Source organism: Agelaius phoeniceus, chromosome 2 (genome assembly GCF_051311805.1).
Source record: "Agelaius phoeniceus isolate bAgePho1 chromosome 2, bAgePho1.hap1, whole genome shotgun sequence".
In the NCBI taxonomy this organism is placed as follows: Eukaryota; Metazoa; Chordata; class Aves; order Passeriformes; family Icteridae; genus Agelaius; species Agelaius phoeniceus.
In genome coordinates, this window is record NC_135266.1 from 10,686,618 (window position 1) to 10,703,542 (window position 16,925).

The window sequence follows — 16,925 nt, forward strand, 5'->3', positions numbered from 1 at the left end:
AGCCAAGATTGCCAGTTCATTTTAGGATTGTGTAGGCAACATCATTTCTGTATGTAACTTGGGGAGGTTCTGACATTGGTGTTAATCACAGTTTCTTTATATGCATGTTTTTCTGCTGAGATTCCCTCCATGAGTGATGGACTGGAACTTGAGTACTTGTTTTGTTATTTACTCCACTAGGAATTGTACTGATACTACAGACATATTGCATATTGGCCATTCAACAGACACAAGATGTTCAGATGGTAGTGATTTTCCATTCTCACTGCTTGTTTTTTTTTTAAAGAAATGACCTAGAGGTGAGACACCTCACTGTATATCCCAGGGTTAACTGCTGTCTTCTGAAAGACTTAGGATCTCCATTATGGATGCTTTATACTCTGACTAGTCTGGCCAAATACAAGAAACAGAAAATTTACAAGCTTTTATGGATTGCTAATTCTCATTTAACTAGTAACTTTCTGTTAGTCCATTCCTGACTTTCTCATTAGTAATATCTGTTGCAATGATCTATGCAACACTAAGAACACTAACAATAATACTTAAAAGAAATCAAACTCTGTTTTAAATCCATAACTCTCTGTTGGGTAACTTGCTAAGGCTAGGACACTTTTATGAGGAAATATAATTTTCTATGGCATATTAACATTTTATAAAAGCAAGGCAATAAAAATACATGTGTAAAAACTTTGTTTTAAGAGATTAACTGGAGATACTTACCTGCCTCTTCCATGTTTTCTCTAGCAGGATCTTCAGAAAGTTGTAACATTTGAGTTGATCTTAAGATTAATTGATAGAACGCAAACATAACAAAAAGATCCTGACCTGTAAGGTCAAAAACTGTAAGGCTGTTGAACATGTTTCAGTAATAATGTATTATCAATTTTTGCTATTTATTCCAAGCCAGGAGCACAGAGACACTGTAGAAAATATGCTTTTGTAAGTATTTTATTTTGATCCTGCTTGTTTCATACTCCTTTATTCATCCTGGTGTAAGATATTTCATTTTTAGAGTGTTACTTGTGTACTTAGTACCATTTTTGCGAGTGGCATTGTTAAATGGTATCCTTGTAGCTCCAAAGTTTAGATGAAAGTCTAAAAAATTACCCAAATTACATAGGGAGTAAGGACCTGTGCATGCTAAGAGTTACATCCCTTTGAATAGAAAATAGTCATGTAGGTGAGGATTAATTTCTGGACACTTGGAACTGCTCACTATATATTCCTTACAATGCCATGGCTATAGTGCTTTAAGTTTAATTTCACTTACTGGGCAATCTGATTGGAAGGAAAAATCTAATTACAGGAAATTTTGGGAGGTTTATCGAAGATGTTTGTCTTCTGGTGTCCCTTGACTCAGGTTTGTAGAAGAATGTGGTTTTGCTGTTGTGAGTACATGTGTTGTATAGCTTTGCTGGTTAGTTGGCATAAAGATTTCACACTATTATTCAAAGGTTTAAAATATAGTTCATTTCTTATCTGTGTGCTCCAGAACTGAGAGGATCCTAGCATGCCTTCTGCTCATGCTGAGGCCTCTGGTCAGCTGGAGCTCAGAGGGAGAATATTGTGGGGAAGCTCCCATTGCTGCTTTATCTCTCCTTGGCAGACAATGCTTCAGTCTGCATCAAATCTATTGCTCTGGATTTGGAAATGTACTATTTCTAAGCTATTAGAACTTTTCATGTTATATTAAAAGTGTTTAGTGCAGGCCCAGAACATATATATTACTAAGCTGTTAATGCTGCAAGTTAGTGAAACATTCTCTGTCACTGGTGTCACTCACTTGTCCTATCTGAATCCTACAGGCTCAGTTTTGATGTAATCACTATATTTTTGGTGAAATGGGCTAAATTATTAGTGTGTTGAGCCAAGCTGCTTGATGAAAATGGTTGCACAACCAGGCCCAAAGGTTTTTCAGGAGTTAGCCAGTTAAATAAAGACCCGAAGCAAAAAGTAGCTAGGTAGAATAAGGTCCATTTTACGATTATTTTAGGATATTTAATAATTATTTGTAGTTTAAAGAGTATTATATATTGCTAGTTTAAAGTTTGGAGAGCTGCTTAGTTTTTCCTTTAGTTTTGGAAGATTTTTCAGTTCTATGGTTTTGGTTTTTGTTGGATTTTTATGTTAATCTAGGGAAACAAGTCAATGAGGGGCAACACTGGCAACCTTTGTATTAAAATATTTTTGTTGTTTTACTACAAGACTGTACACTGTTTAAATGTGAAATGAAAATTTCCCAGTGAGTTTGGACATGTATTTCATTTATTTAGGTGTTTATTAGTTATTCCAGGCCCTGTTTCAAAGCCTAATTTCAGGTCTTCAGAACATTCTGCGTTCTTTGCAAAGGTGACCTCTTCTGCATTATTTTTAGATTATGTATGTTTTCTTAGCTAATAGACATTAAATCCCTTCTTTATGTTTGGGCTAAAGTCAGTCTCTCTAGCACTGGGTAATTAAACGAAGACTTGAAGAAAATGTTGGCCTCCACTACTCTCATTTACAATCCTAGACTCTGCTCCCATAACTGTAGTTATGAATGTTAATCTCATTATGACTCTGTTCTCGTACTGTACCTGTAACATTGCTTATTTGTTTAATTACTCAGCCTGGAAAAGTCAATTCTAAATTCTAAAGTCAATTTTCAAGCACATTTTCTTATGATTCTTTCTTTCCCCCTCTAAAAATGCTAATAAAAGTTGGTATTTAAATTGTTTTGACCTTTAAAAATATCTTTTGTTTCGAAAAACATAGATTAAGGCCTGACATTACATAACCTCTGTAGCAATAATAATGATAATTAATGGACAAATGTATATTCAGTTGGTGAATCTGAATAGTATGTAATTTATTTAATTTTAAAAAGAGATAATTCAAGAAAATATAATTAGTACTTGCAAGTTAAATATCAAGGGATAATATGCTAATGGTGGAATTAGCAGTTCCATCTTTTTCCAGGAGAATATATTTTCTTAAACCTTCACATGTTCTTTTTCTTTTATGCTTAGCCCCTGCTCTGTATTTACAAATCCTTCTTCTTATTAAAATATTCACCAACTAATATTTAGATTTAACCTGCTTATTTTTTGTGTTGCTTCACAGTCCTATCTAAACATATTTTTAGGGCTGTTTGCATTTTCTTCATTAGCATAATGCATGATAAATATGTAATAAAACTGGTTGTTGTTCTAATGCATTCCTAACTCCTATTTACATTATATTGACTGCACTGATTAATCTCCAGCTTTCTTTCACATGCTCTGTTGATGTACTATTAGTTGTTAAATATGTATACGTATGCTATATATGGAAAAGCTCTTTTGCATCTTTAGTCTAATGCTTTATCAGAATTTACAAGAATAGTCAGACAGTCAGACATGACATATTATTTTTGTCATTATTTTGGCCAGTTTATTGCATAGATATAGTTCCCCATAATTGGAAAACAAAACAAAAAAAAAAAAAGGCAGGGATGTGGAGTTCATAGAAAAGCATGAAACTGTAGTCTGTATTAAAATAGTATAACTAAAAATTAGCTAGCAATTATTAGAATATAAAAAGGATGGGAGGAACAGAACATTTAGAACCTGATTTTTCATTGAAGTCCTGTTTACCTGCAATTTCAGGTAAACATCTCATTATAAAGGTTTTTTTGAATGCCTCAAGTTTTGTTGTAGTCAGTTGGATGCTTTGCTTCTGTTCCTTTGCCTTGCTCAGAACCTTGCTTTCTGAGGGCAATAAACTTTTCTGCATTTCAGGCTGTATTTCTTCAGGCTTTTTGTGTTGTCTTTTGTTCTGGTGCTAACATTGTCCTTGAGCTTGGTGGTTTTGCTCTGATTGCTTTCATCCCATGATATATTTATAAGGAGCACTCGTGTAGCTGCTCTAAGCCTTCCTTTGAATAGGCTCTCAAAACAGTTTTGTTCTCAACACTGTCTTACTTGCAACTAGCAACTTGTTTCTGTTCCACTTGTAGTTTATCATTCTTGGACATGTCAGACCAGAAAACAGAATCCCAAATCAAATCTTGTTAATGCGTTGTGGAATGAAATCAATATTATATTTCTTGAAGATGAATTTGGTTTATCTTTCAAAATTGATATTTGGATGGAAAATGTAACAAGTCCTGCATTTCAAGGCTGTGATCTCTCTGCTCCTTGAATGCTCAGGTGTATGAAGTATTTTCAGAAGGTGCTGCTGTACATAACACTATACATATTTTACATACTTGCAGCTATTCTGTCAAGTTTGATGAGTGTAATTTTGCAGTTTTTGGTTAATGTGACAGGCTTTGGTTCTGATCTTGAATGCTTTGTGTGCATTTGCTGAACAATAGCTGGACATGCACTACTAGAGCATTAAAATTAGCTGTGCTTTGTTTAGACTGGGATTTCTATGTAATCTGAAGGGTGGTTACATCAGCATCTCCCAAAATTTGTATTCGTTCTAGAAACTCTTGAAAAGATTAAATTACCATTTCTTAACCTTTCATCTTTGAGTCCAAACTGACTCAACAAGCCTCCACCATAGCACTCATTCATGACCTACTACAATGCTTATTTAGGTTCTAAGTGTATTGCAGTAGACTAGAGATTGGTGTATTTAAAGCATTAAAAACATACATTTCTTTAGGTTATTTAATAAAGCCATCCATGAAAATACTGTGCTTTGAAATTGCTGCTATACTGCATCATAAAACATTCCTGGAATTAACTGAGTACTGAAATTTTCCTATCCATTTGTTTCTGTGAATGAAGACCATGAAGACAATAATTCTGAACTGAGAAAAATGTGAGAAAACCTTTTTATAGTGAAGTCAGAAACATGTCTAATAAACAAGGTGTTACTGTAACACTGATTTGTGGTATGTATCTGTACTGTTTTAGGGCAAATTTGGGGCCCATGCAGGCCCTTCTTTCACAATTTGCCCTCCTGATACAGTACTTAGAAGGATTTCCTTTTTCAGAGCACAAAGTAAAGCATTATAGTGCTGCTATTATGCTTAGATGTTAATTGTTGTAATGTTTTAATACTTGTGGTTTTCCTTTTATGTATTAAATAAGTTTAATATATTGTGTTTCACATTTGAAATTTGCTATATTTATTTTGTTTGATACACAGATAATATACCATTTGGCACCCCAGTCACACCTGGCTGCTGTGGTTGCATATTTACAGCTATTCCATCTTGCAGGAGATGTTTGAAGTAAATACTATAGATATGATGTCCTCAAATCCATTCTGATTCCACCAAGCTGTAGCATTTAAAATTCTCCTTGGCCTCTCACATGCTGCTCCACACCCATCAGTGTCACACACACTTCTGTTTCCTCAGGCTGAAGCTTGCATGGGCTAGCAAAGAGAAGACACCTTCTTTCTGCTGCATGTTTAAATAGGAGTCATTAAAATGTTGATTTCTGAGTCTTTACGTTATGAATTACCAGACATTCTTGCCCTAAACCTATTTCTCTGCTTCTCCAACACTAGCCATGTATAAAATTGTTGAAATGTAAATGGAAGCTTACATTTATGCAAAACATGAGCAGATGTTTCCAGCCTCAGAGTATGGGCTTAAGAAGTTCTCACTGTCGAGCATGAGCAGTTCTCTTCCTCAGATAATCAGATTTGAGGGTTTTTTCTTAAATTACATTGCAGGTAGATTTTAAATAACTTCCTGGAAAATGGTAAGTGCATAGTAACCCTTCAGTAAAAGCTTGCATTTTTAAGAAGTATTGGCATTTTTAGACTGCTTTTCCTCATGATCAGCCCAAGGAAAAAGATCAGCACATTAATCTATTTGCTGCATTCTTGGTGAAATAATCCCTCAAATGTTAAAAATAAGTTACTTTTAAGTTTTTTTCTACCCTGTTTTTTTAACATTTCAATACAAAATGATCATGATATATATAAATTATTAAAATTATGCTTTCAGCTTTTTCAAGATGTGTATGTATTTTTAAGATAATCTTTAAAATTGGAAATAGCCTTTTTTCATCTGCTGCACTTAACATTCTTAAAGACCTCATTTGTCATTTTTAATACTGTTTATGTGCCATACATATAGAAGCCTGTAATATCCAGGTAACTGGTTTTCATGTAGGTGTAGCCACTTCACACATGCAGTGAGAAAATTCAGTATGTGCAGCCATATGACTTATCAAGAAACCTCTTCTTTGAATTTAAAACTCATGCATCAAATCAATTTGTATACGTGAATTTCTGTCAGTGAGGGTTTTCTTTTCTTCAATATCCTATATGGAACTGAACCTTAATAGCTATGAATTTTCTCAGTCTCTCATAATGATATTGAAAATTTATCTGATTTTTTTTTTGGCTGAAATTAATCAAACTTGCATGCCCTATGCAAGGTATGGTCTATTGAATATAAAAAGTATTATAAAAAGTATTGCATTATACCTGCAAATGATAATCTGGCCTAAGTTAGTAGGCAATGGGAGTTATTATTGAAGATGCTATTATACACACTAAATTTTGTATTTGTTTTAAGATATCTAGAACTAATTTTACACCTGATCTTGACCTAGAATTTAGGAATTTTCCTGCCTAGAACTTTAGCTTTGTTCCTTAAAACTTCTGCTGCATTTTTTTTTTTTTAATAACTCAAAACAAAGCCAAGAGTGGCTTAGTTTCAATTTACAGCCAAATTGGTCCATCTTGGACACTTTCTTGTATAGGTTTCACTCTTTTTTCCATTTTGCTTTTCTCAAGTTTCAAATAAAGTCAGTTTTCCATAATGTTCTAGAGGGGAAAAGTACAAGCTACCTGTAGTATCATTCAGCATTCTGTTTTGTTGGTTTGGGATGGAATTAACCTCAGGTCATTTTAGCTTGCCTCAGTGTCAGAAATAGCACATTTCAGATGGGAATAAAAGGAAGGTACAGACATTCTAGCAGCAGAATCCCTGTTCTTCCCTGTACTGTCTCCAAAGAATGCTTTGTTTCCCAATGTTTTTTTTTTGGATTGCACTTGAGGAAGTATTGCCTGCTCTTATTGAGTATGCAATCACCCATCCAGCACACGGCTCTTTCTATTGTGTATTCAGAATTGGCTGTTTAGATTTCAATTGCCCTTTTCCATTTACCTTATATCATTTCAGCTTTATGAAAGATTTTACAATGAAATAAAAGTAATGAATTTATCTCCAGATGAAGTTATAAAATCTTTAGTTACTGGATTTCAGTCTTTAATTTTCTATTCTTTTTTTTTTTATAGTTACCTGTGCAGTTTCTCTAGACTAAATATTTATAAAAGCTAAGTGGAAAATGTACAATATTTTGAAATATTGTTCCATTTACTCTCTCAAATATTAACTTGTTTGAATATCTCAAATATTCTTAGCAACATTACAGTTTTGGTGACTGCTAATATTACCATTTTTGAACACTATTTCTGATTCAGACACTGTAACTCCCTTGATCTGCCTTCAGTTTCAGGAAGGAACTCTTCAGTAGGAACTAGGTAACAGGGTATATTTTAGGTTTTTTTCCTCTGGCTCTTCCTGCCTCAACCCACCCCTCACTGCATTTCCAGGGTTTGAAAAATCAAACTGCAGCTTTCAGTGCATATCAGTTTTGTGAATATATTACCTGCTGACTATTATTTGTTATTTCAACAAATTGAGGAGAGCCATGCTCACTCCTACCCTTTCTGATATGACAAAAATATCACAATAAAGCATGATATGATAAAGATGTATCATACCCCAAATTTTTAAAACCAGTGTTTTATTCCTTTGCTACTTTGATTTCACTTCTTTCTATCTCTATCTTTGCTGCTAAGACCCTTTAGATATAGTTTAAGTTGCAAAGGTTGTGGTGTTACTAAATCAATATTTAATACTGCAGGGAACCTGAAAAAGAATAGGCAATGCCTTTACTGTTCAGCAGAGGTATTAAGTCTGATTTTGCAGGTTTAAAAAGCAGAGATAGCATCAAGTTCACTTAACCAGGATAGTGCTGGCATATTAGTCCAAGGCTCCTTCACACTCATGCATCAAATCAGAACAGACATTCAGACAGATTAAAGGTATGCTCTGCCACCAAATATTTTATTACCAGATACACTTGAATTCTGCAGCACTTTAATTCCACAAATCCTGACTTGTCATTCTAAAAGGCAAACACAAATGTGTTAAACTTCTGAGGATATTTTCTTCGTGCTGCTGTTGTGGCCTTGTTTAATACAACCTACAAAGGTCAGCATTTTAAATGTACTCTGTAGCTCTTCACCATCAGGTTTAAAGCGTTTATTAAGGAAATACCTGTTTAAAAACTTACATTTTCTTCTGAGAGTTTCATAGTGCTTTATGAAGGTTTATATAGGTTTATGGCCATTCATTTCTACAGAAAAGAAGAAAAAATCAGCACCACTATCTATCTAAGTGGACTTCCAGGCTTCTGCTCTCACTTAATTGTCTCTATGTAATTTGTGCCTTTCGCTAGCAGTTTTGTGAAATGTGAAATTTATTCAGCAAATTAATAGACTGTGGTCACTATGCTTATTCATGTAGGCCTTTCAAAGGCCTTTGAAAAAAATTGATCTTTGCTTTAACTTTGTTTTTAAAATAAAGTTTTAAAATCATCATATTTAATTTCCATATTTCAGTATTTACAGTTCTGCACTATTTCATACGTTGATTTTTGTTTATGTGCAAGTCCAGGGCTTCTTTGAGATTACTTGCAAAGATTGCTTTCATTTTGAATTTAACATGCAATCTACTGGTAGAGTAAGAAAACAAGGCAGAAAATAATTACAGGTTTAAAAAAGAAGCAAACCAGTCAATAATTGTGAGTAGACACTGCAGTTACTGTCTGACCTTTCAGAGACTGCAGAGTTTATTGCTTCAAGGTCTTAGTGGCAGCAGTGAGTCTCAGTAGAGTAAACCATTACTACTACTGTGGTTCCTGCTGTTATCATACCATTAGTATAAATATGAATGTAAGAAAATGTCATTTGGAGACCTAGGGGACTCTGAGGGAGAAGTATGTATACATTGAAGCAAAACACCTTATAATCTTTGCCTGATAATCTTGCTTGTTTTTTGGTGTTTGAATAAGAATGGACTATATATAGGCTCATGTTTTCACAGTCTGGGAATTAAGTCACCAGTAAGATCAAATCTCAGATGAGACTCATGATTCTGTCACAGCTTAATGTCTCTATATGGAATTTTTAAATGACCAAAAGTATGTATTTGGAGTAAAAATTACCAAGTTTAAAATTTTCACCCTTTTTTTTTTCCTTAGTTATGGGGGCAACATTTTGGAGATACATTTTGTTCCTAATTTTTGGATACATTCATTTGGGAATTAAATCTTACTTGTTTTTCTTGCTTTTTAAGAGTAAGCTGTTTCATTTTTACTAGCACATTTTCATGCACTTTCAATTGAAAATTTCGGTTCTTCCAAATAAAAATGAGATCAAAATATATACCTTGGGTTTTATGAAAGCTCTTTCAAAATGTTTTGGTCAGCCTTGTCGGGCAGATTACTGCAGATTTTTGAACAGGCTTTGAAAAGTTCAACCTTGTCCTTGAGGCTAAAAGGTAAAATAAATAAAAGTTACATCTGAGTTGTGGCTACACTTTTATAAATGCTTTTCTGTGCCCTCATCTTAGATCTTGTGGCTGAGGCAGGTGCCATAGTAGGAGTGGCCATAGGAATTTGGAAGTATCTCCTGTAATGAGTTTACATTGCAGAGATGTAAATTGTTAATCATTTATGTATCTGTCAGATTTCTGTTTTATCTGAGGAATCTGAGAGCTTCTGCTTTCTAAACAGAAGCATTTGGAAATAACAGTAGAACCTGTAATAAGTATTAATGTTGTATTCATATCTTTAAAAGCCTTTTAAAAAACCCCAATGCCTACTCTGATAGAAGAAATAACAACATGCTTTATTTATCATAAAAAAACCCACGCGTAACCTCTGAAAATTCAGATCAGCTTTGAGAATCTCTTTTTATTGTGGAAGGAAAGGCAATGTTTTTTTCTTTAACACAGTTTTAAAAATCTCATTTGGGATAGCAGCAGGTAATATTAAAATACTGGGAGTCTCTATTACTATTGTAATAAAGCAAACAGCATTAGACAATGTATAGGATTTAGAAATTAGTTTTCTATGGTTTCTACTTTTTGATTCTGTGAAAATCCTAGCTGCTTCTGTTGAGGACAAAGGATTTCTTGTATTTTTTGGGCTCAAGTCTTATCTTGCTTCTCAGCACTATATAAGGTAAAGTATGTTTCAGAATTTTTCTCTCAATCTAAATAAACTAGATCAGCAGCTTATGTAGAGAAATATAATCTTTCTGGCAGTGCAGTGGGCCTTTAAACTCTCTTCTTTCAAAGTTATTTTGCCACTAGTTTGATACAAAGAGTAAACACAAATAGTAAAACCATTTGACAAAAATAGTGTCAGAACTGTTAGTTGGTCAGAGCTTCGAGAAAGCAAAATATTATCAAAAAAGAACAGTTATATTAGTAGCTGTGTATTTGAAAATTTTAAGAAACATTTCCATAAACATTTATAACTTGTGCTCTGTGTGTGGCTTTGTATACATAATGTAACACTGTGTAGGAAAACACTGGATTTTATTTGTATTGCTAGACGTGCATTTTTTAGTATGGGACTTATTTGTGTTTTATATCATCCTCATTTTCACTCATCCCTTAATGTTAGCAGGGATTTGATCATTGACCCAAACATATGGATGCAGGAACCAAAACACTTGTGAACTATAAGGCTTATAAAAATTGGCTGCTGGATCACTTTTTGAAGATTTTGATGTATTTAGAAACGGATTAGGTTGAGAACACTTCAGGTTTATTGTAGTCATCTTTAGCAAACAGTTAAACTTGTAGTTATGTTGATAAGAAAACAAATAAATATTGCTAATAGAAATCCAGCTGCAGTGAACTTTTATCAGACAAATTGTTTCCCAAATTAAACCTGTACTAATCCTTTAAAGGCAACTGCACTTAAACAGAAGTGGATTTGGGTTACAAACTCAGATTCTTTCTGCTCTTTTGGTACTTGTTACCAAATAACTGCTTTTCTAAATGAACAGAATCTTACTATACATTAAAAATTATGGTCAAAATTGAGCTTTTGTGGTGTTGTCTCAACTCAGGCATTTTGCCCCATGTATCAAAATAAGTGGGGTTTTTTTGTTTGCTTTTTTTTTATTATTTTTCTGTATTTTTTTAATTTGACTGGAGACCTTCCCTGGACAGACTAATCTCTCTAAATGGTTGGGGTGGATATGTTTTCAGGGGGAGCACATACAGTTAGGGTTTTGCAAGGTAATTGTGTTTCTTTGATGATAAGGGATTCTTAAAGAAATCACAAGCCTTAATAAGTAATCCCATGGATCAGAAGAGGTATCAAGAATTGTCTGAACAGTATTGTTCATGTGACATATTTAAGTCACTGTTTTCTTTTGAAAAATATTAATCTGTCAGCGTAAAGTTTTGTACCTAAAAAGTTTCCTCTAAATAATTGAAACACTCATCTTGGAAAGTTGGTTGCTCAACACTCAGCTTGGTTACTTTTGTGTAACTGTATCTTATTAAAGAACTGAGATGGTTTCTGGAGCTTTCCAAAGTCTTTCAGATTCTTTATTGATAAACACGTTAGTATAATTTCTTCTAACCTTACAATGCTTCCCATTTTAAACTCTTATGACTTGTAGTCTATTTTTTTTCCATTCATTTTATTCTTTTCAATCCTGCTCCAATAGTCTTTGTCAAGAAAACTGATGAGAATTTTCTGAAAGAATTGCCTCTGAGTTAAATTTGAGAAGATAAATTGGTCTGGGGAAAAAAAAAAAAAATTCTGGATAATTTTCTCAACACTAGTATTGGAGAAATGGCCTATCTTAATATCTTGACTTAGTTTTATTAAAAATCTGTATTTTCCAAGAGTTTGAGATTAGTTTTTAAGAATATATTGATTTGACAGACATTTTTGCCCCGCAAATGCAAGTAGTCATATTTACAAAGAAATGGTGAACTTCATTGCAAGAAAATGCTTGAATTCCAGTTTATTTACTGTCTAGCTATGAGGATTTCAAACAGCCATCAGACTCAGCAGGTGGTAAAGATAGTACATCAGACTAGGAGTCAAAAGAAGAAAATATGAAGGCAAAGTATAGCAGAAGTCATTCCTGCTCTGATAATTCAGGAGCCCATAAAAAGACTTTTGAGAGATAGATTGATTCCAGGCTTTGCAACTATGGTTGTTTAGCTCTTTGTTGTGATTAAATAATTAAATCCTTTCCTATTTGCCAGTGTATTTTGACAGCGCCGTATGTACTTTTTATTTGTCAGATAGAATGGGTAAACAATTTTTGGCATGTATATTGTTTACTAGGTACGCATTTTATTTATTGTGCGAGATATTTTTTGTAGATAAATGGTAAAGTATTTGCCCATTTGGCTAACAAGACATTTTGAAAAGGAAAATAATGAACAAAAAATAGAAAAATCACAGCTGGTACTGATCATCCAGTGTGTACTCTTCCCAGCAGGAAGGCATGGATATTCATGTAAATATCAATTACTAGTGGACACCTAGTATGACAAAATGTCATTAGAATATTCAAGACAAGACAAGCAGATGCTTGCAGAAAAATACTTATATTATGGAAGTGGGAATGTTAGAGGGAATGTGCCATTTTTCCAGCCAATGTTAAGTAGAACTAAATCTTCAGCTGCCTGTCATAAAGTACCAAGCAAAGATATGGAGATGGGTCAGAAAGCCAAACCAAAATTATTCATACAATGTCTTCTCTTAATTTCCAGATCTATGTGAGTCTTTTAATGCAAGGTGCCTTCCCACATTCTAGGCAGGGAGAATGAGATGCCACGTTGTAGAATCATTGATTTATTTTATTTTTTCTGTGAATTCAAATCTTAGCTAAGACTGGATTGATCTAAGAAAGTAAAGACTCATAGTTCTTGGCTTTCTGCCAGCACTCATGTTAAAACATTAATGGAATTCATGATAAATTTTTTGTACAATTGTCCTTTTACATCTTGATTCACTAGACTGAGTGTAGGAAGTAAGCGTCAATGGCAAATAACAAAGTAACTGTTTCAAAGAGCTGCCACATGCCTTACATTTTTACAAATCGTTATTGACTTGAATTGTTGAGTCAGGGAAAGTGCTTTTTCTGCTGATGTATAACATGGCTATGTGCAAAAGCTGAAATAGTCTTTGTGTTGATGCAAAGTTTCTTGTACTGACTAAAGGACATAGAGATTTTACAGGGCTATTTTTTTTAAAAAAAAAGTTTTTCTATTATGTATTTTACTGTCTGTGAATACCATGTTCCTTTGATGTTCCACAGATTTCATGAAGAACTCAAGACTAAGTAGAACATAAAAGCTATGTAGCTTTATTGTAGTTTGACTTCAATTGTGGGTTTTTATGAATCAATTCACAAGAAAAACTGGTAATTATTTTTTCCCCCTACATCATTGTTGCTTTCAGTGGCTAAATGATGTGGGGATAATGTAAAAGGCATGACTTGGAAAATGAGGTTTTCCTTACTTTTTATAATTGGAATATTTATACAGCACAAGAAAATACATTTTTTCCTATGTCTAGTCCTGCTCAATGGGGATCGCAGTATTAAAAATTGCATTTTGGCACAAGAAATATAGATGGGAAGCTTATGCTGAATGAGGTAACATTACCTGTATAAACTTTGGCACCTTCTCATTGATATGCAGGTTTATTCTGCAAGTTTGGAACTGATGCTAAGGTTCTAATTAGTCTCTAGAGTATTCATGTGGACAATAGATTGCTCATTAGCTTATCAACTTTCCATTAAACTAATTGGCTATTTCTCATATCGAATTTGGAAACTGAAATGACACATGTTAATTTGTCTTCCAGATGTTGCAACTGCATATCCAGATAAGAAGTCCATCTTAATGTATGTGACTTCACTCTTTCAAGCCCTGCCCCAGCAAGTCACCATGGAAGCCATCAGGGAGGTGGAGATGCTGCCACGGCACACAAGGATCACTAGAGAAGAGCACGTAGAAGTACATGAACAGCATTTTTCACAAGAAGTGAGTTTCACTTTTCTGCTTTCATCTTGCTGCTCTAAAGTGGTTGTTTCCCTGCCTACCCCTGAGTTTGATGTTAAATGGGCAGTGGAAGGCAAAAACCCCATGGGCATAATGGGGAAAATCTCATCAACAGGCAAATCAGATGTACTTCTCTGCATGTACTTTCATACTGGTTTTCATCTCACACCAGACTGTTTTAAAAACTACTATTCAGCAAGTAAGTGCTTTGCACTTCAGCTGTACAGCATTGTGCATTTTGATGGTGGCAGGACACCTCAAGGAAAAACAAATTTGGGGAGGCTTACATTAAAAAGTAGATAGAAATATCTTTACCTTTTTAGAGAATAGATGTTGGTGTTCATCCATAGTCATGATACATTTTTAATTTTTTAGCATTTTATTTAAGATGACCTGCATTTTAAAATAATCTCTTCTCAGTTTACTGTTGTCCTCTCAAAAAACTCATGTAATAGTTGGAATTTATTTATGGTTGCAATGTCAGTTTTTGTTTTTACTGAAACCATCAGACAGTCTCTGTTGAAGTGTTTAGTGCATTTTAGGCCTAGATAACATGTCTGAATTTAATCTGTATGGTTGGGTATTGGATGCTCATTCTATTTTAGAGCTCTGAGCAGATAAATATTGGCTCTGTTTATTCAAGATGTGACAAAAGATCACTTCTTTTTGAGCCTCTGCTTGTAAATTATTAAAAAGCTTCACTTTACATTGGTATTCTGCTGGTGTGGAGTCTTGACAGTTTGTTGCTTTTGGAAAGGGTGTCAGATTAAATGAGAGGTTTCCTTAATACCATCCCATTTTGTCTGCTGAATACCAACACTGTCCTTGAAAAATGACCTTCCTGCTTGTTTTTCTTCAGCTGCTCTTGAGATCAATACTTACTTCTACAATCCATGCTCCTACCCATGTGTACATTCTAATTTATTCGTAGATCACAGTCAGTGTACCCCAGGGACCTTCGCCTTCTCCTAAACCGCGGTTCAAAAGTTACGCGTACGCACAAGCAGTGTATGTCACAACCCCTGACCAAAAAAGGAGGCAGGTTCCTCCACAGGTCTGTCACAACGGCAATTTTTTGAGAGAGTTGTTTTGTTAAGCTCGTGCTTGGAGTGAAAGAGCTCGTGCACTTTGCTTCTACCTGATCTTAATGACCTGCTTTTTCCAGGACTTTTTTCTGTCGAGTGTTTACTTTTTCCTGTGTATTTCTGCATGGCTGGCAATAGCTGTTGTGCTGATTGTAGGGGATGATTAACATTCAAGCACTGCTGTTTCAGAATCACAAATTTCCTTCTTTGTTCAGTCATTTTTTAAAATAGTACATATATTGCCTTAAAAAAGTATTAGAAGAACAAATCTAACATAAGCCATATTTGGCATCTATTATATTACAGCCTCAGGTTCAGTTATAGAAAAAAAAAAGAACCATTGGTTTTCTCTCTTTTTCTTACCCTTCCTGTTAAAGAAAATAGTTAATGATGGCATTTCTCAGAAGGTTACTGTAGCTGGAAAAAAAGGTGAAACAAGTATTAAATTTTACCCTGTGTTATTAGATTACAACAGTTGGCAATTTTTATCATAAATGGCATCTTGCTGGTACTGAGGTTAAGGGGTTGTATTTGATTTTTTACTTATTTTTTTATTTTATTTTTACCTTTAAATAGCTGGGGTGGTTTAATAAAACTTGTTTCAAGTAATCCTTATAATGAGAATTTCAGTAGTTGAATTTTTATAACTTTTGACAAGTATGAGACCCAAAGGTCACATTGTGTACTGCAATGTGATTTCCTTTCATTACTTCGGGGAGAAAAGATCTGTGTGTATATGGTGCTACAGTTTGAGTTTGCCTCTAGGTACTTAATTCTGTCTAACATCTAAAAATCTATTGGAAAATTATACTTCTACTCAACACTGTATTCAAATCTGCTGTTCAAATGACAGGTGTTTTATTGAATAATGACTTCCTTTAAATACTCCAGGACAGAAAGCCTGTGCACACAAACATGAGCCCTGCCTACATTACTCTAACATCAAATGTGCTGCAGTGATGAGTCACACAGATTTGAAACAAGATGAGTAAAGCAATTGTAATTGTTCTACTTAGACACTATACAGATATTTTAGAGTAATGAAAACTTATTACACAGGATAGATTTTTTCTTTCTTCAGGTACTTTTATTGTGATCAGTTGCAGGTTTTTTCAGCACCTCCACCATCAAAAGTAATGTATAAACTGAAATAAATGAAGTAATTTCTACACAAAGCATGGTTGCTGAAATTTACTAAGATATAATTTGATTATCCTGTCCTCATTATGCATTCCAGTTTTCAGATCTCTTCTTCTTGAATTTGGAAGCTTCATTTACTACACGTTCATGCAAGAATTAATACAATATAATTCTACCAATATGGCAGGAGCTGAAGACATAACCAGAATCTGAGCCAAATTGTGCTACAGCCACAACAGATATTAACAAATGGAAATAATTCATTTAAGATTCCTTTGGGAAAACCACCAGGCAAATTCTCATTATAATCAAGATAAACTTGAATTATATATATATATATAGTAATCAATATCCCAAATCAATACATGGATTTATTAGTCAGTGATTATTTTTTTGCCTTCAGCTATGTATTTCTTAAAGAAGAGCTGTTGTCTACATGTTAAAGTAAGTTTATAATGCTGGTTAAATAGTGGCTCATAATTTTTTTTCCAGATACATGGGGCTGATATAACTTAATCCCATCTATTGTAACTAGATAAAAAAAAATATTATTTCCTTTTCATTTCTTAGTAACATTTCAATTT

At 33.9% G+C, this 16,925-nt stretch overlaps 1 protein-coding gene across 8 annotated transcripts in view; it reads left to right on the plus strand.

Annotated features, from left to right (window-relative positions):
- The window catches only part of DMD (dystrophin), a 1,046,004-nt gene that overhangs the window by 302,683 nt on the left and 726,396 nt on the right, over positions 1-16,925 (plus strand). For all 8 annotated transcript variants that reach the window (XM_077171917.1, XM_077171927.1, XM_077171925.1 and 5 more), the window contains one exon: positions 13,920-14,098. In XM_077171917.1, the coding sequence (XP_077028032.1) occupies positions 13,920-14,098 (179 nt within the window). The remainder of the gene's footprint in view (positions 1-13,919; positions 14,099-16,925) is intronic.